Below are 18,315 nucleotides of genomic sequence, written 5' to 3' on the forward strand. Positions count from 1 at the left end.
GCGCCACCGGGGAGGCCCTAGAATAGGAATTTTACACCCACTTTTGTAATTGGAAAAGTTTAATTGTTGCCAAATATTGTGCTGTCTTGTATGATTGATCATGCTACCTAGGAAATTAATTGTTCTTAGGTTACCAAAGAAATGGCCTACAGATGTAAGGCCAAGGGAGTCTTTACATGATCATGAGAAAATATGTATTGATTGTCTTTGCTCTGCTTCAATGCTTACACTGATGTAATCCCACCGCTCTCCTTAAGGCATAAATAAAGACCCGCTGAGACCCTCAGCAGGAGACACTTGCACGAACTAAGGTGTCTGTGTCTACCTCACTCCTACCCCACTCCACTTCCCCTCAGTCCTCCGAGAAAACTTGGCCGACACCGTCCTCTCCTCTCTGAGACCCTGACACGACTTCTAGCTAGAGCTGGTCTCCAGCAATCAGCAACTAACCCAAAGGCTCACAAGGGCTGAGTCCCTCCCAAACAGAAAACAACTATAACCGTGTGGTCTCTGTACAGGCTCCGGGCAGCACTCTGCCTGCCTACCTGTGCCTTAGCAGGTTCCTCTTTTCACCAACCCTCTCCCTCTGCAGGGCAGCAGCCTCCCTGCCTGCCCATGACCTGTCCCTCTCTGGCCTCTCCTCACTGACCTCCCTCAGTAGAGGCCACTCTCCTCAAAGTCACCCGCCTGCAACCTTGCAGGCCTCTCTCAGCAAACTTCTCCCTTCTGGGGCAGCTCTTCCTGCCCGCTTGTGTCTCCTTTACTCTCTTGTCCCCTTTCCCTAATAAACCTGCCCTTTAAATATAACTAATGTCTCTGTCTCATGGAGAACCTCACCTGGAAAACTTGCTGCATGTCCCTGAAACAGGAGTTCTGGTAACACCTTTCCCAGAGTGAACCCAAGGACCCTGTACTCCAGACCCACTAACTCCAAAACAGCATCAAGTAGAAGACCTGGTCCAGGCCCAGTTTTCTCACTGGAACAATTCCAGTCCTTCCAGCCATCTGCCAATGTCCTAGAAAAGTCAGAGTAATCTCAGGTTGCCTAAAGCCAAAGCATCTGAACTGACACTGAATGTCAGGGTAAGATTTTAGAAGAGCATAGATAAAAGGAGCTCACAGGTGAGCCAGCCAATGTGGAAAAGGAGAGTATATTGCCTGGCTTTTGTGTTAAAAAGAACATCAGTCTGTTCCCCACTATCCGTTTTTCCTGGGCTCCTGCAGGGAAACCGTGATAGGAGCTGCTTCTTAGACATAGGTTTGTAGCTACAGGTCGACCACTCAGTTAATATTTTCCCCAAGGGGCTTTCAGATGAAACAAATATGGCACCTCTCGTAAGTTTAACTAAATCCCTGGCTTCGAAAAAAACAAATGGGAAACTCCAAATACCAGATACCAAATAGACATCAAGTAAAAAACACCAAATGTTTCCCAATTCCCACTCAACCAGGCCTAACACACCAAAGAGAGCTCACAATTGAGGGAGACTCATAGACTCCCTCCCAAACTGAAGAGAACTGAACTCCCTCCGCGAGGGACTCAGATTCCTCCCAAATGTGTGAAGGCCAAGGTCTTGCATGCACGTTCCAGGGGAACTTACACCAAATGCCAGGGGACCGCGGTTTTCCATCCAGTTTCCATCTCCTCAAAGGTAAATCCAGGGTGCAGAGAAGAGCTGTGCCTCTCCTGAGGAGGACTTGGGAAGTTCCCTGGAGGAAAAAGAACTCTGGCAGCTGCTGGGACTCTCCCTCATCCTCCTGGAGAGAGGGCTCTCCCTCTCAGCAGGAGGGTCAGGATGCCACCCGGGATGCCCAGGTCCCTCTCCAACAGCATAGCCCAGCATTGATAGGTCAGCCCTGGTGTGCTGTGGCGATCATCTGCTCTGTCTGTTGGAAGTCAGTGTTGGGGTTGGGAGAGCCGAAGTGGCATCCATTTCCTGGCTGGCTCACCAAAATTGTTACCGAATGCCGGCCTCAGTTTCCCTCAGCCAATAAAAGGAAACCGAGTTTGAGGAAAAGGAAAGCGGTTTTATTTGTCGACAAATGAGGAGGGCGGCAGACTCATGTCCGAAAGACCACCGTCCTGCTCCTTGGCAGTGGGCAGGGGTATTTATACAAGGGGGAGATGGGTAGGGGTCCGCGAAGGGGAAGGGGAAGGGGTCCACACAGACACAAGTGGGCGCCAGCTCAACACGGAGATGGATGGGTACCAGCTGGTTTTCATTAAAGGATGGGGGAAAGTGTTAGCACAGAGATGGGGAAGGGGAAGTGTCTTCAGAGGCCAATAGATGTCAACACTTCCATCTTAAGGGAAGGGGAATGTGTTCTAACAGGGTGGTCCCCAGGAAAGGGGAAGGTTCCAGGTTCCCTGCCCCACCCAAAAGGAGGGTAGAGCTGAGCAGAGAAAGAAGAAGCTTCAGAGGAGACTGAGGAAGGAAGGAAACAGGATGGAGCCAGAAGGAGATCTGGAGGAGGCACATGGAGCCAAGAGACATGTGAAGAAACTACACTTGCCTTTGGGTCATGGTCTGGGTGACACAGATGTGGGTGAGAGGCCCATGGGGAAGTGACAGTGGCAGCTTTTATCTTGATTTTTCTCTTTTCCTCCCAGACTTGTCTGCTTGTTTCTGTCCTTTTCTGTGCGTCCCCACTGGAAGGAGCTTTAGACTTGTGGCAGGCTTTGGGGCCTTGCTCTGCGCCAATCCTACTTGGTGAAAAGTACAGCGCGGTAAAGAGCCTGTTTTCCTCAGGGGAAGGGAAAATTTATTGCTCCCTGGCAGACCTCACAGACCCAAGGCGGGGGTCAGTGGAGTCACGCACATTGTTAGGGGAAAGCAGGGTTTTATAGGGTAAGGAGATATCAGGTGGGAAGTTGGGTTCATATGGCGGGAGAAGTTTGTAGGGCACGAGAAGTTTGTAGGGCACGAAAAGGTTCCTGGGGCAGGTAGACGTTCTTTGTCTGAGAAGAGACTACTAGGGGTGGGGGGAGGCTCATTGTCTGAGTCCTCCAGGCAGGTTTCCACATTCTTGCCCCCCAGGTGGGCTTCCTGGTAGGCTTTTGTATTCCAGTCTCCTGCCTGGACCTTTCACTTGGCAGAGAACTACTAATTTTATAAAAAATGTAATATTTGCATCATGCAGTGCCATTTGCCATAAAATTGGTTATTCAGTAATTGATCAAACAGCATTTGTAGGTTTACTTTTAAAATGCATATTTTAACAATGGTAGAAATTAGCCATAAACAAATGAGGAGAATCTAGGAGTCAGCTAACGAGATTCCTGACTTTTCAGGAATCTGCACCATACCTGGAGCTTTGTCAGACCACATGAGTAGAATGGCTCCCAGTGGTTTGGGGGACAGAGGGAGCAGGAGCATCAGGGACTGTGAGGAGGCCTGAGGCTGGGAGAGCTCCCTGAATTGGAGGAGTCACCTGAGCCAGAGGGGGTCCCTGGAGGAGCAATGGGAGGGGGTCAGAAAGGGAGAGGTAGGTCTGGGAGCCCCTCCTTTAAGCAGACCCCTGAAGGGATGAGACAGGGAAATGACATGAGCTGACTGGAGAGGGTCATGATCTTGGAAGGAAATGGACTGGGGGAGGTGAAGCTGGAGGTGGGGTGGGGTGACCTTTGGGCCAGGTTGTAAATGAGGGTGATGTAGAATAGGTGCTGGTCATGGACATGGACTGAACATTTGGATGCATTGGCAGTAGACTGGGTGGGGAGTGGACTATGAAGATGTCCCTGAAGTTTTTGGAAGAGAAAACTGGGGGCACACAGCTGCTCCTCACTGAGAAGGGGAAACCACAGGAAGTGTGGGGGAAGGGGAGGTCCAGGCCCCATGATTTCCTTGGAGACGCAGAATTGGGCCTTCTTGGTGACTCCGTGTCCTGGAGGGACAGGGTCTGGTCACTGTGATCAGGTCTCCGGTGACATTAACATCTGAACAAGCCGCAGGCCCCATCCACACAGTGTGGACAGGACCAGGTCCTGGTAACTCCTGGTGCCCAGTGCTGACTCCCGGTGTCCAGGGTGGGGTGGCTCCTTGGTCAGCTGCTCTAAGCAGAAGAAAACAGGCCCTCTGGGGGCTCCTCACAGGCTCTGCCATGTGGGGTGACAGCTGACCTGGGGTCACTGGGGTGATCACCATCTGGCACAGACTGAGCCCTGCATGGGCCCTGACTGGGCCCCATACTCACCACTAGTTCTGGCTCTGGAAGCTAAGCAGCCTGGAGCACAGTGTGTGCTCACAGTGGGGGCCCCTCCCCTCTGCTGACCCATCTGATATGCTGTTTCTTCCTGAAACAGCAGGAAGTTCTCAGATCATGTAGGAGCCAGGGAAGGGTGATCGCCTTTTTTAGAGAAAATTTGGAGGATCCCAGGGATCCCACCCCTGGTGAGACACCCCTGAATGAGTGCCGAATTCTGCCTGTCTACTCTCTTTGGAACCATCTTCTCTGAGCCATGAGACCCCCTTGGCACCTAGCAGGGCTCCCGAGCAGCTAACAGGAGGTGCTAATTCAGTAAGAAGATTAGGGGAAACACTGAAACTTCTCAAGTTCGAAGGGACGCCCTAGATGCCCCACCATTTCAAAGCAGGTATGTCAGTTTTAAGGACATGTTTCTTTTAAGAAAAGAAAGTGGGGAGCAGCTGACTGTAAAGAAGGGTTGAGAAGGTAGTGGGGGAGGTGGGATGGGAGGTGGCAGAAAAATGGTGCTGCTCTAAGAGGACCCAGCAGAACCTCACCAAGATTGTACTTCACTTATTTTAATAATGTGTCTGTAACATCCAGGGGCAGGACCCTGTTCTAGAATTTTAGGTAGTGACTCTCCAAATACAATTCATGTAATTCTTGTTCCAACTTTGGTTCAGAGATGCTAATACTGACCCATTTACCCATGCGGAAAGTGAGGCAGGAAGATTAAGTGACTTGATGAAGATGGTCACACAGAGAGTGGCTGAGTCTAGAGATGACCTCAGAGTCAGCCCCAGAATCTGCCTCCCAGGTCCATGGCCTGCCTCCCCACAACCCCAGCCAGTATGTGGTTTGAGGGTGTTTTTTTTCTGAGCAGGACTCATTTCTCTTCTCTGCTGCTCTGTCCCACTGGGTCCCTCACCACAAGGCAGGTCCCTGAGAGTTAGAAAGGAGAGGAAGAAGCCCTCAGTGGAGATCTGACCTGGCTCCTGCTGTGTTTGGAGCAGGACCTTGTCCTTTCCCTGGCAGGTTACAGCTGGGGAGGCACAGACCTTCAGGTAAGCTTAAAAAGCAGAGAGAGAAGGACAGGGGCCTCTGGGGGGACCTTGAATGCTCGTGGACAGTGGCGCATGTCCTGCGGCTTTTCAGGGACAACTGCTCACACTGAGGGGGATAGGTCCACAAGCAGGTGCTGGCCTGTCCTTCATGGGGGGCCTGGAGCTGGGCCTCTATCCTGGAGAGTCACTGGGTATCATAATGGGGAAGGAGGGCAGTTTGTACCCCAGGACCCAGTGCTGGGAATGGAGGGGCTTGGTGCTGTGAGAAGAGCAGTTCTGGGGTATGGGTTCCACACTTTATGAAGGGAAGGGAGGATGTTTTCCTCCAATAAACCTCATGGTCTCTAGCAGCACAGAGGCTCAGAAGCCCGGAGAAGAGCCAGGTCTGTCCTCCTTAATCTCTGGGCCTCAGGGGTCACAAGGAAGGGCCCTGCTCCTGCTGGTGGGGGATCCCTGGGCCCTGCTCCCCCCTGATCCCCTCCTGGCTGCCCTGCCTGTGTGGACCTGGCTGACTCCTGCCCTGTCTCTCCCCAGCCCTGAGGAGATGGCGCCCTGCTCCTGCCCCAGCTCTGTGCTCTGCCTTCTCCCCTCCCTGCTGTTCCTCCTCCAGCTGCCCCCTGGGGGGTCCCAAGGTGAGTGTGTCCCTCCCTGTTCCTGTGTGTTCCTTGGGTGGGTGGGGCCCAGGGTCTTTGGGGCTCCTTCTTCAGGAATTGCCTTTGTTCATTTGTCCTAGCATAATGTCTTCAAGTTCCATCCATTATTTATTTTTAATGTTTTCAAACGTAATAGTCTTTTTTTTTTAACATTTATTTATTTTTTATAAGAATTGGGGTATAGGCCAGAGATGCACAGGGGGGTGAGAGGATTCACCAGAGACAGAGTGGGGAATAGAACAGGCAGACGGACCGAAGTACACTGCTGAGGGGAGCAGTGGGCGAGACAGGAGAGATCTGTCCCACCATGTGGGTTTCTCCCTGGCCGGCTGGGAATCGAACTTGTACTGCAGTGGCTGCGGATTTCTTCATAGGTTTCGTCTTAACCCCTGCGCCTCCAGGGAGGCCCCCATCCATGCTGTTTTAAATGGCATGATTTTACTTATTAAAAAAATAAATGTCTGTGGGCCTCCCTGGTAGTGCAAGTGGTTAAGTCTCAGTATTATCAAGCTATCACCAGCCACTACAGCAGGTGTTTGATCCCTGGCCAGAGAGTTGATCCATATCTTGTAGCAGAGCTCTCTTGTCTTGACTGCTGCTCCCCTCAGCAGTGTATTTCCGTCAGTCGGCCTGTTCTGCTTCCCACTCTGTCTCTGGTGAAGATCTTTCCAAAATTCAGAATTGTCACTGTTAATCCTTCAGGTCAGCTGTCTGTTCATCTCTGGCCTATACCCCAATTCTTATAAAAAATAAATAAATGTTAATGTCCTCACCCCCCCACCTTTGGTTTACACCCCAGCTCTTGTATGCATAAATAAAATAATTCTTTAAAAAATTCTGAGTACTATTTCATTATGTGTATGTGTATGTATATATGTAATGTTATACTGCTTCTTTGAATGAATCTCTTTTTCTCTCTTTCTTCAAATAGAGGAATACCCATTATGCTTATGTTGCCTTTCCTCATAGATTGGTTAGTTCTTCCAGTTTTTCTTCATTTTTCTCTTTTTTTCTTCTATTTCAGTCCATTTTTCATTGTTTTCATGAGGTCACTGATTTGATCTTCCATTTGGTCTATTCTGCTCCAATAGTTTCTCCAGAAGTGAGTAGCTTCTTTCCTGACCTTTTTACAGCCCCCTTCTCTGTGATTTTAATTTGAGGCTTCAATTTGTTTCTTTTCACTCTTTTTGTTTTCCAAGTCATTCATTTATTGTTCTGAATTTTGTTTTTCTTTTTGATTCAATTTTCTGTATTTTCTCCATTTCTTTTACTTTCTTTGTTATGGCAATTTGAACTCTACCTGATAGTAAGATACGATCTTCCATATCTTTGTAGTTGTGTATTGGAGAGTTGGTCTCATCTTGTGATTTCATATTCCCTTGAGAGCTCAAGTTTCTGGGGCTTATTTTGCTGCTTTAAATTTCCTAATTTTGAAAAAAAATATATCTGTAGTGGTAACTTAGAGATTTGAACTACTCCTAACTTTCCATCAGGTGACCCTGTTGTATGTTTAGATTTGTAACTGAATGTAGGACTAGAGACCTGGTACTTGAGATGCTGAGTCAGAGACTGTTGGGCCTGTAGTCATCCAACCTCTGAGGTGGGTGCTCTGCCTGGGGCATGTGAGCTCATGTTTGTGGGACCCCGGACAGTGCCTCTATCTGTTCAACCCTGAGACTCTGCCCTGTGCATACTGTCCCTGAGATTCAGGAGGTTGGGGCCAGTCCTGAGGGGGGAATGGGGATGTATCCAGCTCTGTGCCTTCATTGGGGACCTTGTTAACTTCACTGGGGACCTTGTTAGGTGGGAGGGCCCAGTCAGAGCTGTGAGCCTCCTCACTGTAAGCTCTCCCTGTCCAGGGTCACATGCCTGGTTGAATGACCACCACAGTGTGTGCTGCAACCTCCCCCATTCTCACCACAGCCTCCAGGTGAGTTCTCTGCTTAACTCTTGGTCAGTGAAGCATGACTCTCCTCTGTGTCTCTTGTGGTGCTATCTGCCTGGTCACTGCTGTATGAGAGTGTCCAGTTTTGTCACAAGCCTGGTGTTCTCTGGGTGTTCACTTATAACATTGATGATCCTCTGTGCAATGAAACAAATTTCCTTAGATACTTTCTTAGTCCCCCAAGAACTCTTTGGAAATGCACATTCTTGGGCACATCTCAATCTGCTGCATCAGGCCTGGGATAGGATTGCTGCATTTTACAGTTACAAGCCCTCCTAGAGATTATGATGCTGAGGGGTGAGAACCATAGAGTTAGAGTTTTTTATGGAAGATCCTGCTATCAGCTACACTAGTGAATGAGGGGGCATCTTTGACATTATTTCTGGACCACAAGTTGTGGTTGGAAGATCTTTCCAAAATTCAGAATTGTCACTGTTAATCCTTCAGGTCAGCTGTCTGTTCATCAAACATCCTCCCTCAGCCTGCCTGGGCCTCCCCCAGTGATGGTGTGTGTTCCCCGATATGACTGTGTCTCTCACCCTTTCTAACTCCCATGTCTGTGTTCACAGATAGCTTCCATGTGCTTGGACCCCCACACCCCATTGTGGCAGAGCTGGGCAAGGACGCCACCCTGCCCTGCTCCCTGTACCCAGTCATGAGGCAGAGAACATGGAGTTGAGGTGTTTCCGGTCCAATGTCTGGGAGCCCGTGTTCACCTATCAAGACGGACAGGAACGACATGAGGAGCTGATGACCCAGTACACTGGGCGGACCTCGCTGGTGTGGAAATTCCTCAGTAAGGGGGAAGCTGCTGTGCTCATTCACAGAGTCCAGGCTTCTGACAACCGGGCTGTACACCTGCTTCTTCAGCAATGGAGTCTTCCAAGGGCTAGCCAGCTTGGAACTGCAGGTGGCAGGTTGGTGACATGGTGATATATTTCAGAATCCTGGAGTTTTGGAATTGAGGAGAAAATAAGGGCAATGCAATTTGGTTTTTCGTTTCATTTATGAGTAAGAAAAGGCTTATTAATTCATGTTTTATTAAATGTAAATATACAGGGTACCTACTACATGTCTGGCCCTGTTCTAAAGACTTGGATACAAAAGCAAATATAATAAAGTGCTTCACTCTGTGAGTTTATATTTGTAGTGGGAGAGAGAGCAATTGTAATAAATAACCAGGACATAAATGACTTTTCGAAGTGAGAAAGGATGAAGACAGGAAGCTAAATGGAGCAGGGAGATGGGTGAGCAATGTGGGGCTGGGGCTGAGGGGAGGTTCCAGTAATAAATAGCAGCTCTGGCTGGTGCCACGGAGCAAAGACTCCAGGGAAGTGGGAACATAGCTGAGTAGATATCTGATGTGTGGGTGTTCCTTTCTCCACAGTTTATAGACAGATAATTTCTATGTATCATATGTAATGTGAGGCATACAGAATAATGACTGATTTATACATATAGTGAATTGATGGCCACAATAGGTTAAATCATATCTGTCTGCTATTAAAGGTTTAAGAAAAAGAAAGAAAAAGAAGCAAAAAGGGCAAAATTTCCTCATTGTGAAAAAAAATTCTTTGGAGTTTGTCCTTTAACAACTTCCCTACACATCACACAGCAATGCTAGCTACAGGCATGTTGTACATTACAGGGAAGGGAATTTCTACGTGGAGGCACAGCCCGTGTGAATGACTGGAGTGGAGCGTGTGTTTGGTGTGTGATCTGCTCACATGGAGTCCTCATGGCTGGTGGGAGAGAGTGAGGAGCAGGGTGTTGTGAGGTGACAATACTCTCACAAAAGATGTTGTGAGTACATGGCAGAGAGGTCAAGGGTGGCTGATTAATGCCACCAAAGGAATCATAAAAACCGTCATACGATGTAGATATTTGAGCTGGGAAGTCATTTTATCTAACAGGGTCTATAAAGCGCCTCAGACCAGATGAAGAAAGGACGATGGAGTCCACAGAGCCTGATGATTGTGGGTAATAGGAGTTAGATCTTTAGTTTGGAGTGCTGGGCCTTGAGGGCACAGGTGTAAAAGTGTGAGCACTGCAGAGAGAAGAAGATGGGGAGGAGTCACAGATGAGGAGTCCTGGTGCGCATGTTGTGGTGTTTGTATGTGGGACTGTTGGAAATTTTCAGCACAGCAGCGCTTAGCTTGATGACTCTGGCAGCAGTGGGGAAGACAAGGGCGGGGACAGTATCTGGAGTTGTGGCTGCAGTTACGGGGTGGAGAGGGGGGGCTGGTTCACATAGTGGCGGTGGTTGCACTGGAGGTGCCGTCAGTGAGGTTTAGATATAACCCAATTGAATGGGAAGAATTGGGTCACAGAATTTAAAGTGGAAGAAGGGATTGCAGAGGCTTCGAGGCTTTGTAGAATCTGTTTGATAATTAATGTCAGGAACATTAATAATGTGTATCAGTTCCCTGTCACCATAATGCTGCTGTGTAGCAAAGAGCCACAGAAAAAATCTCTCAGGGGCCTGTAGTAATGGACTTGTATTTACATGGGCTTGTGGGGAAGTCAGCTAACCTGGGATGGACTTGACTACTCTCCACTGAACTTACAGCTACCTTTTTTGGTCAGATGAAAATGTCACCAAGTGGACCTTGGCTGGGCTTGTTACATGAACGGTCACTGGCTCCTGGCTGAGGTAGGAGCTTCAGGGGGAAAGGCTGGTAACTGGCCCTGCTCTACCTGAGCTATAATGTCCTTCCATGGAGACAGCAGAGGGAAGACCCAAGGGGCCAGCACTTTAACTCCCTGCTGAGTCACATGAGCTGATCTCTCATTGGACACTTAAGTCACACAACTGAACCCAGAGTCAGAGTGTGAGTAAAATGTACATGGCAGATGGTGAGCCTGATATGAAGAAGGGTGAAGAATTAGGAACAATTTTTATTACTAATTTATCTCAGATGAGACAACAGCATGAGTTCAGGTGTAGAATTTCAGGTGGGAAGAGAATGTGGAGAATTCTGTCAGATGTAACCCAGGGGATGGGGCTATCAGGGAGGGAGGTGGGGTGGCTGGTGAGGTGATATCTGGAAGCGATGTGTGAGGAGACACAGGAGCTGAGGGAGAAGCAGCCCTGGGAGAGGGTGTGAGATAAGACGGGGCTTCAAGGACTGAACTCTGGGACTGTGCTGCCATCAAGGAGCAGGTGCAGGGAGAAAAGTCAGGAAAGGGGCTCAGCAGGGGGTCCAAGTTACAACAAGCCGCCCTCAGAGGGAAGTGACCAATCCAAGATGGAGGTGGTTTCAAGGTCAGACCAGGAGTGTCCTGACTGAAGGGAGACTAGGTGAAAGGACTGTGGAGACTAGGGTTGGCAAATGGGAGACTTTTGTTGAATCACCCAGAACAGAATGGACTAGAAGGAGAAGATGCTGGATGGAGGTTGAGATGTTGGTGAGAAATAAGATAATACAGCTGTTTATGGATTATAAGTTGTACTCTTCTAAGAAGTAAAGAATTCTATGAAGATTTGAACATGTTTATATAATTATAAAAATAATAGGTAGAAATGTAGAGGAAACATGTCAGGTCATCATCTTGCTTCCCCAGGGCTTGGGGGCTCCTGGACCTCTCATAGTGCACTTTGTCAGCCTCTCCTAGAGGTGTGCACAGGTGGGCCCTGCCCCACCTGGCTCTCACCTTACCTCAGGTGTGGGCTCTGCCCCTCAAGTGCACATCATGGGGCCAGAGGAAGACGGGGTGCCTGTGGTATGCACGACCTCAGGCTAGTTCCCAGAGCCCCAGGTACAGTGGAGAGACACCCATGGGGAGCAGTTCCTGGAGTTCTCCAAGGTCCAGGCCCAGGACACTGAGGGGCTGTTCAGAGTGGAGGCCACTCTGGTGGTGAGAGACAGCTCTGCGGGGAGTGTGACCTGCTCCATCCTCAACCCTGTCCTCCGCCAGGAGAAGGCCATGGCCATTATCATCCCAGGTCAGCGCTGCTCCCCCCTCCCTACTCCCTGCAGAGGGAGGGGCCGGCACCCTCAAGTGAGTTGTGCCTGGGTGTCCTGGGCTGTGTCCTGATGGGGTGTCTGTGGGGTTTCTGTATGCAGAGCCCTTCTTCCCCCGGGTCTCTCCCTGGAAGCCAATTTTCCTGGAGAAACTGACCTTGCTTCTGATCCTGCTCCTGGGAACTGCCCGCTACACCTGGAGAGAACATTCCACACAGATGACGGAGCTTCAGGAACAGAGGAATCTATATCAGGCTAAGGAGGTGGACAGACAGACAAAGGTGGAGGCCCTGAAGGACAAAGGTAAGGTAGGACAGGGGCCAGGCTGGTGAATGTGGTGGTGGGTGCTGAGAGGGACAAGCTGACACCACAGCCAGAGCCCAGGGCCCCTCTGCATTGAGATCAGAGCAGGTGCTGAGTCCCAGGGTGGGACAATGGAGCTTGGAGGCTCTTGTTGGTCTGAAGGTGAAACTTCTAGCACTCTGAGAGGAACAAATTTTGTTATTAAGGACAGTTTATGCTTATATTTTTCATTCTCTTTCAGATGAACTCCAGGCAATTCTAGGTAAGCTCTGCTCTCCCTCTTGAACTCTCTGTGTCCCCTTCATAGGAGACATTCTGGTTCTTTGCTCACCTGTGTCCTGTGTTGTCTTTCAGGCCAGAGGAAGGCAGCTTACCTGGCTGGTGAGTGATGCTCCACATGTCCTGGGTCCCTGTCCCTTGTGCTCAGGTGTCCCTCCCCTTGGCTGTCTAAGCACAGACATGTGGATCCTTCCATGGGGTGGAAGTGGGAGCTGGTAGGAGGGAGGACCCTGATCCATGGGGTCTCCAGATCTGGGTGCTGTTTTCCTCCTAGTATTGGGATTCTGGTGGGTGGTGACCCTTGGAGTCTCCTGCATCCTAGTCTCATTCCAGCCCTGACTTTCCCACCATGGTGCTGGCTTTCTAGTCATCAATGCATCTCATTTTTGGTCAGCACCTGGAAGTAAAGCAGCTGCTCAGGGATTTTATAAGTAAATGGACTCTTGAAGTTTAGGAGAGTGACCTCCTCCTGCCCTTTCTTCCCAGACAACCCCAAGAAAAGTCTGTTTTCTCTACTCCTGAAGATGCTGATGAGTAGTGCTGGGAGAGGATGGGGTGATCTTGCATGGGAGGGAGTGGGGGGACTTTTTATTTCTTTTTTTTTTTTTTTTTAAAGAATTATTTATTTATTTATACAGACACTGGGTACAGTCAGAATCCTGGGAGGGCGAGAGAATTCACCGGAGCTAGAGCGGGGAACAGAACAGGCAGACTGACAAAATACACTGCTGAGGGGAGCAGCAGTCAGCAGGAGAGGTCTGCACGCCATGTGGGGGCCTCGCCCAGTGGCTGGGGATGGAACCGGCGCTGCAGAGGCTGCATGCAGCTTCGCAACCCAGCACTCAACCATTGCACCACTGGAGAGGCCCTCTCAGAGAGTTTTTATCACTAGAAATACTGCACTGGAGGAAGATGGGCCATTTCTACTCTGGAGCTGGTGTGATGTCCATGTTGTATTTTTATTTCATCTTCCCATTAATTTCCAAGGAAATACTGAATGGAATAATTATGGAATAATATGTATGTTAAAAATATCTTCCCATATACTGTTTTTGATCCTGTGTAGCACACTGAGTAGCAGGTGATGCAAGAGTTTTGAAGTCTTTGAAGCCCAGGGCTGCTCAGTGACTTATCCAAAGTCCCTGGGCAGCAGCAGGCAGGACTGGGTCAGTCTGTCCTATGGGCTCCTGACCTGAGCCAGGGGATTTCCCCAACCCCTGCTGTCTACATGGGGCAGGAGGTCATGACCTCTCCAGCTGCTCCCCTCCACCCCCTAGAAAGTCTCACCTCCAGAGCAGCGGGAGACCAGGGCCCGTGGATCACAAGAGCAGTTTGTTATACTGAGGTCTTACCTATGTGTTCACTTTCAGCCTGGAGGAAGGCCCAGCTGTATGCAGGTAAGTGGCCCTGAGAGTCCTGGCACCTCCTCCCAGACTCCCCTCTGCCTCTCCTCTATCAGGGACCCCTGCCAGGAAGAACCTGGGGTCCCTGGTCTTCCTTCAGTCTGGAGCCTCCATCTGAGAACTGCAGGGACCCCCTTATGAGCACAGACCTGCCTCCACCTACCCTGTCCTCCCTGCAGGTCATGTGGGGAAAGGACACCCTCTAAACCCTTTGTCACCTGTCCTTGTGGGTGAGGAAGTGGGGGTCAGTGTGAGGAGAGGCTGCATGGAGACAAGTGTGTGGTTCAGGATTTGCTGATGTCTCGCAAATTCCATATTCCTATTTCAGAGTCAGGTCTTGCTAAGGGGTTTTGGGTTTTGGATCCTTCTGGATCCAAAATCCCAGTCCTATTTTGGATCTAGTTTTTGTTTCCTGTTTCCTCTTGATTCTCTGTCTTCACATGCATGCTCTGATTCATGTCCAAGCTGAATTTTTCTTCTAATCTCTTGTTGTTGCTGAGGAATCAGTTGTTTAGAGCAGGTGTCTGAGTCTGGTCAGAACTTCTGGGGTGTTTATGACTCTTGGGCAGGGGCCTGTGAAAAGTCTGAAATTACATGTAAAATCTTTTGTGTGTGTATTTTTCTGTGTCTTTGTAACAAGATAAACAATGTATGATTTTTCAGAACCATCATCTTTTTTTTTTTTTTTAAAGATTTATTTATTTATTTGTACAAGTACTGGGTACATTCAGAAGCATGGGAGGGTGAGAGAATTCACAAGAGCCAGAGCGGGGAGCAGAGCAGGCAGACTGACAAAGTACACTGCTGAGGGGAGCAGTGGGCACAGCCAGAGAGGTCTGTGAGTCATGTGGGATCCTCGCTGGGTGGCTGGGGATCAAACCGGTGCTGCAGAGACTGCGGGCAGCTTTGCAACCCAGCGCTCAACCACTGCGCCACTGGGGAGGCCCAGAACCATCATTTTTTTTTTTTTTAAAGATGAAGTTTGTTTCTTTTTTATTTTATATATTTGTAGCACTTGCTTTGCTCCTTGGTGACCCAAAACAAATTCTAGCTGAATATATATCTTGCAATTGAGAAGAAAAAGGTATAGGTATATATACTCTTATCTCCTCAGAGGATTTCATTAACATATCATCTTTTTTTAGGAGAATTCTGTTTGACAGTCTAATGGTTTATATTAAGTAGTATTTTTTTTTTTTAAGAAGTAACTATGTAGACTGGAAAAGAACAAACCTAAAATGGTTATAGTCCATTTCCAAAGAACAGGGGGGAAATTTGAAAGAAGAGTCTGGATGGAGATAGAGAGGAGAAGGAAGGAGAGGGGTGTGTGGGAGAAGAGCCTTCTAGAGGTTTTGGGCACAGTCACCAGTTTGAATCTGTGCTGTGCAGACATTGTGCAAGGCTTGGGAATGAAACGCAGTGGGCCTTTTGAAGTATTTCAGATAAAGTTACACTTTAAAAAACATTATTATTATTTTTTTAAAGATTTATTTATTTATTTATTCATCTATTCATTCATTTATTTATTTATACAAGCACTGGGTACAGTCAGAAGCACGGGAGGGTGAGAGAATTCACCAGAGCCAGAGCGGGGAGCAGAACAGGCAGAAGGACTGAAGTACACTGCTGAGGGGAGCAGCAGGCAGCAGGAGAGGTCTGCGCACCATGTGGGACCCTCCTCTGGTGGCCGGGGAGCAGCCGGGGATCAAACCAGCACTGCAGAGGCTGTGGGCAGCTTCGCAACCCAGCTCTCAACTGCTGCGCCACCGGGGAGGCCCTAAAAACCATTATTGAGGTGACCATCTAATTGCATTGCCTCTCACAACCCACCCCCCGTAACTTCCTGTCCTTTGTTTCCCCCTAGCCCTTAGTTAATTTCTCACCATAGTAAACATAGAAATGTTAGTTTCAGTCACATAAGTTTTTGCTAGCAATAAAATGATTGTTTAAGATAAATGACTATTCTAAGAACACTTTTGTTTAGCAACTGTGCCTTCTTCAAAATAAAGAATGTTACAACCTCTGCTGAAGGGCAAATAAACCCCTGGCTGTTCTAGAGGAAGATGTAATGATTGTTATCTTCCTGCTCTAATACATATGCTTATGCACTCTCATGGTTTGCTTCTAATGTATAAATAAAAGGCTGCTGAGACCATCAGCAGGAAGATGCCTGCACCCTGACCAAGTGTTTGCATCTCCTCAATTTCCCTTCCCTCAATTCTCTACATTTGTGCCAACTCCATCCCCGTCCCATCCTTCAGGAACCCCTGACACCCAGACTGCTGTGGCTGGCTCGCAGCAGACAGAGGGTATTCACAGACCAGGCCTACTCCACCACGGACTTGCTCAGCTTAAAAATCCACACACCTTCCTACTCCAGTAAGCCCTAGGCTATGATCAATCTCAGTTCTTCAGTGAGCACACATAGGATCCAATATCACCTGGAAAGTTTTACGGCTTGGGAGTCTGACACAGTGTCAGCCCAGCTGGAATTTCTCCTTTTAAAAATTCTCTTCAGACGGCCACCCACCCCTCCTCCTCCCCCAATTCAAACCCCACAGGGGTTTAGCCAAATTGAAAGCATTAATATCACCCAATAGATACAGGCTTTGGACACCATTCTCTGCCAATTAAATCACTGGGTACAGGAACAAAAAGCTACAATGGATATCCATCTTAAATTTGTGTTTTTTCATCATTGTTTAAATGGTGCTAAATTTCCTTATAACACTAAGGTTTTACTAAGTCTAGTAAATGCAAGTGAGGTGAGATATGTATGTGTGTTTAAAAAAATGTATTAAAGATGGATATTCTGAAGGTCCTTAAGATAAGTTAAAGTAGGATGAGTAAAATGAAATGGTATCAGAAGGGAAGAAAGCAAAAGAAAGTGTCGAAGGTCTGAGAGAGATTTTAGTGAGAAATCATATGTACTCAGGTGTCTCCACCTCCTACAACACATTCATGGACTTGCTCATCTGACCAGCAAAACCCCCTCTGACCGATGCTTCGTTAGCTGAAGCTGGGGCCAGGACATCCAAACTTGGGCCAGCTCTCCCTTACTGCCATGGATCCTGCCCCTAGTAGGCCCGGTGATCATGATCATGATTTTCTTTGTTTCTACACCCTGTTTTCTCTGTTTTATCCAGGCAAAGATCTCTGAGATGAGCCTTAGCTCTCCAAGACCTGGAAAGCCATTCCTGAGCAACAGGGTCCCTGTGGACAAGCAGTATGTATGTGAGTGCTTGGGCCCAACTCGGGTACGCATCACTGCGCCCCTGGTCCAGGTTCCACTCAGCCTACAAAGTAGAGGTCCTCTGACTCTCCCTCCTGTTTCTAATCCCATCTCTTAAAGCCACTTCCTGTTCTTCTGTCTATGCCTGCAATTCCAGATCGGCACAGCCTTGTGAAAGGTATTACCACACATAGGGCCTCTAATCAGGGGCTCCAACTCTGCACTGACATTGAAAGGGAACTCTTAAGGAAAAGGAAATTCTTAAGGAAAAGGAACTCTTTCCCTGTTCAAGAGCCATAGACAAGGAAATATAAGTACAAGACAAGTATGCTTCCTTAATAAGCATATCTAAACAAGGCCTGGCAGCCTTCTAGGCTGGTTGTTCTCCTGGGTCATTCTCAAAGATCTGCATCCTCCCCTTTTCCTGTATCAAGAATTTGTATGCTAACTAACCGATGTAATCAATGAAAATGGTTGTGTATAAAAGAAACTCTTTGTCTCTAGACCTGTGCTCAGACCTCTAGGGGCTACCCAGGTCTGGGACCTCATGCATGAGTAATAAAGCTGCTCCTGACCTCACCATTCCTGAAGTACCGCTTGTTCTTCCCTTGCCTGGGTAAGAGTCTAGAATTTATTTCTGCAACAACATCGTTTCAAAACCCTTTAGTGTTATGGCTCCGCCCACTCTTAGAGTGATATTAATGATAACCTAATTTTTTCTTTTTGCTCCTTGCCTCCTAAAATTCATACAGACTTGCATTCAGAAAATGTCTCATACAACCTTTAACCAACTCCTTCTCCACCCACATTCTCGCATCCCTGCAGAAAACCCTCATAACCAGGCCTGAGCCACCCCTTGGTCTTCGCCCCTTTCCAGCAGGAAGTAGCCAAAGAAGGAACTGTCTCCCCTTTTCTTATCAACAAAAGGCTGGAATGAAAGGTCAATGCAGGGGCCAGGAATGAGGAAGCCCACATAGAAAAAGACAAGATGACCCTGACACCAGGACCCCTGATACCATCAAACCTAAACTGAAGCCATAAACAGGAGAAAACAACTCGGCTCCCCCCAAAACAACTTTGTTTCACATAAATCTGTTTCCCCCCTGCCAACCCAGTTTTCCTGCCTAAACTCTCCTCACCCCATAAAAGGGACATCTCTCCTCACAACGGGCGCGGCTTCACTGACCCCCACCTGGCTTCATGAGGTCTGCCCGGGGCGCAATAAATTTTCCCTTTCTTTGAGAAATTTAGCCTGGCCCTCCTTTTCTTTACCGTGCCAAACCTTT

At 48.4% G+C, this 18,315-nt stretch overlaps 1 protein-coding gene across 1 annotated transcript in view; it reads left to right on the forward strand.

Moving 5' to 3' along the window:
* LOC119251352 (butyrophilin-like protein 2) overlaps positions 1 to 18,315 on the forward strand; it is a 296,120-nt gene that overhangs the window by 73,505 nt on the left and 204,300 nt on the right. Inside the window, exons 8-10 of the mRNA XM_054698669.1 lie at positions 12,357 to 12,377; positions 12,470 to 12,496; positions 13,765 to 13,791. Of these exons, the coding sequence (XP_054554644.1) occupies positions 12,357 to 12,377; positions 12,470 to 12,496; positions 13,765 to 13,791 (75 nt within the window). The remainder of the gene's footprint in view (positions 1 to 12,356; positions 12,378 to 12,469; positions 12,497 to 13,764; positions 13,792 to 18,315) is intronic.

The sequence above is a fragment of the Talpa occidentalis genome, unplaced genomic scaffold (genome assembly GCF_014898055.3).
Source record: "Talpa occidentalis isolate TD23 unplaced genomic scaffold, MPIMG_talOcc4v2.1 talOcc4.2, whole genome shotgun sequence".
NCBI classification, from domain to species: Eukaryota; Metazoa; Chordata; class Mammalia; order Eulipotyphla; family Talpidae; genus Talpa; species Talpa occidentalis.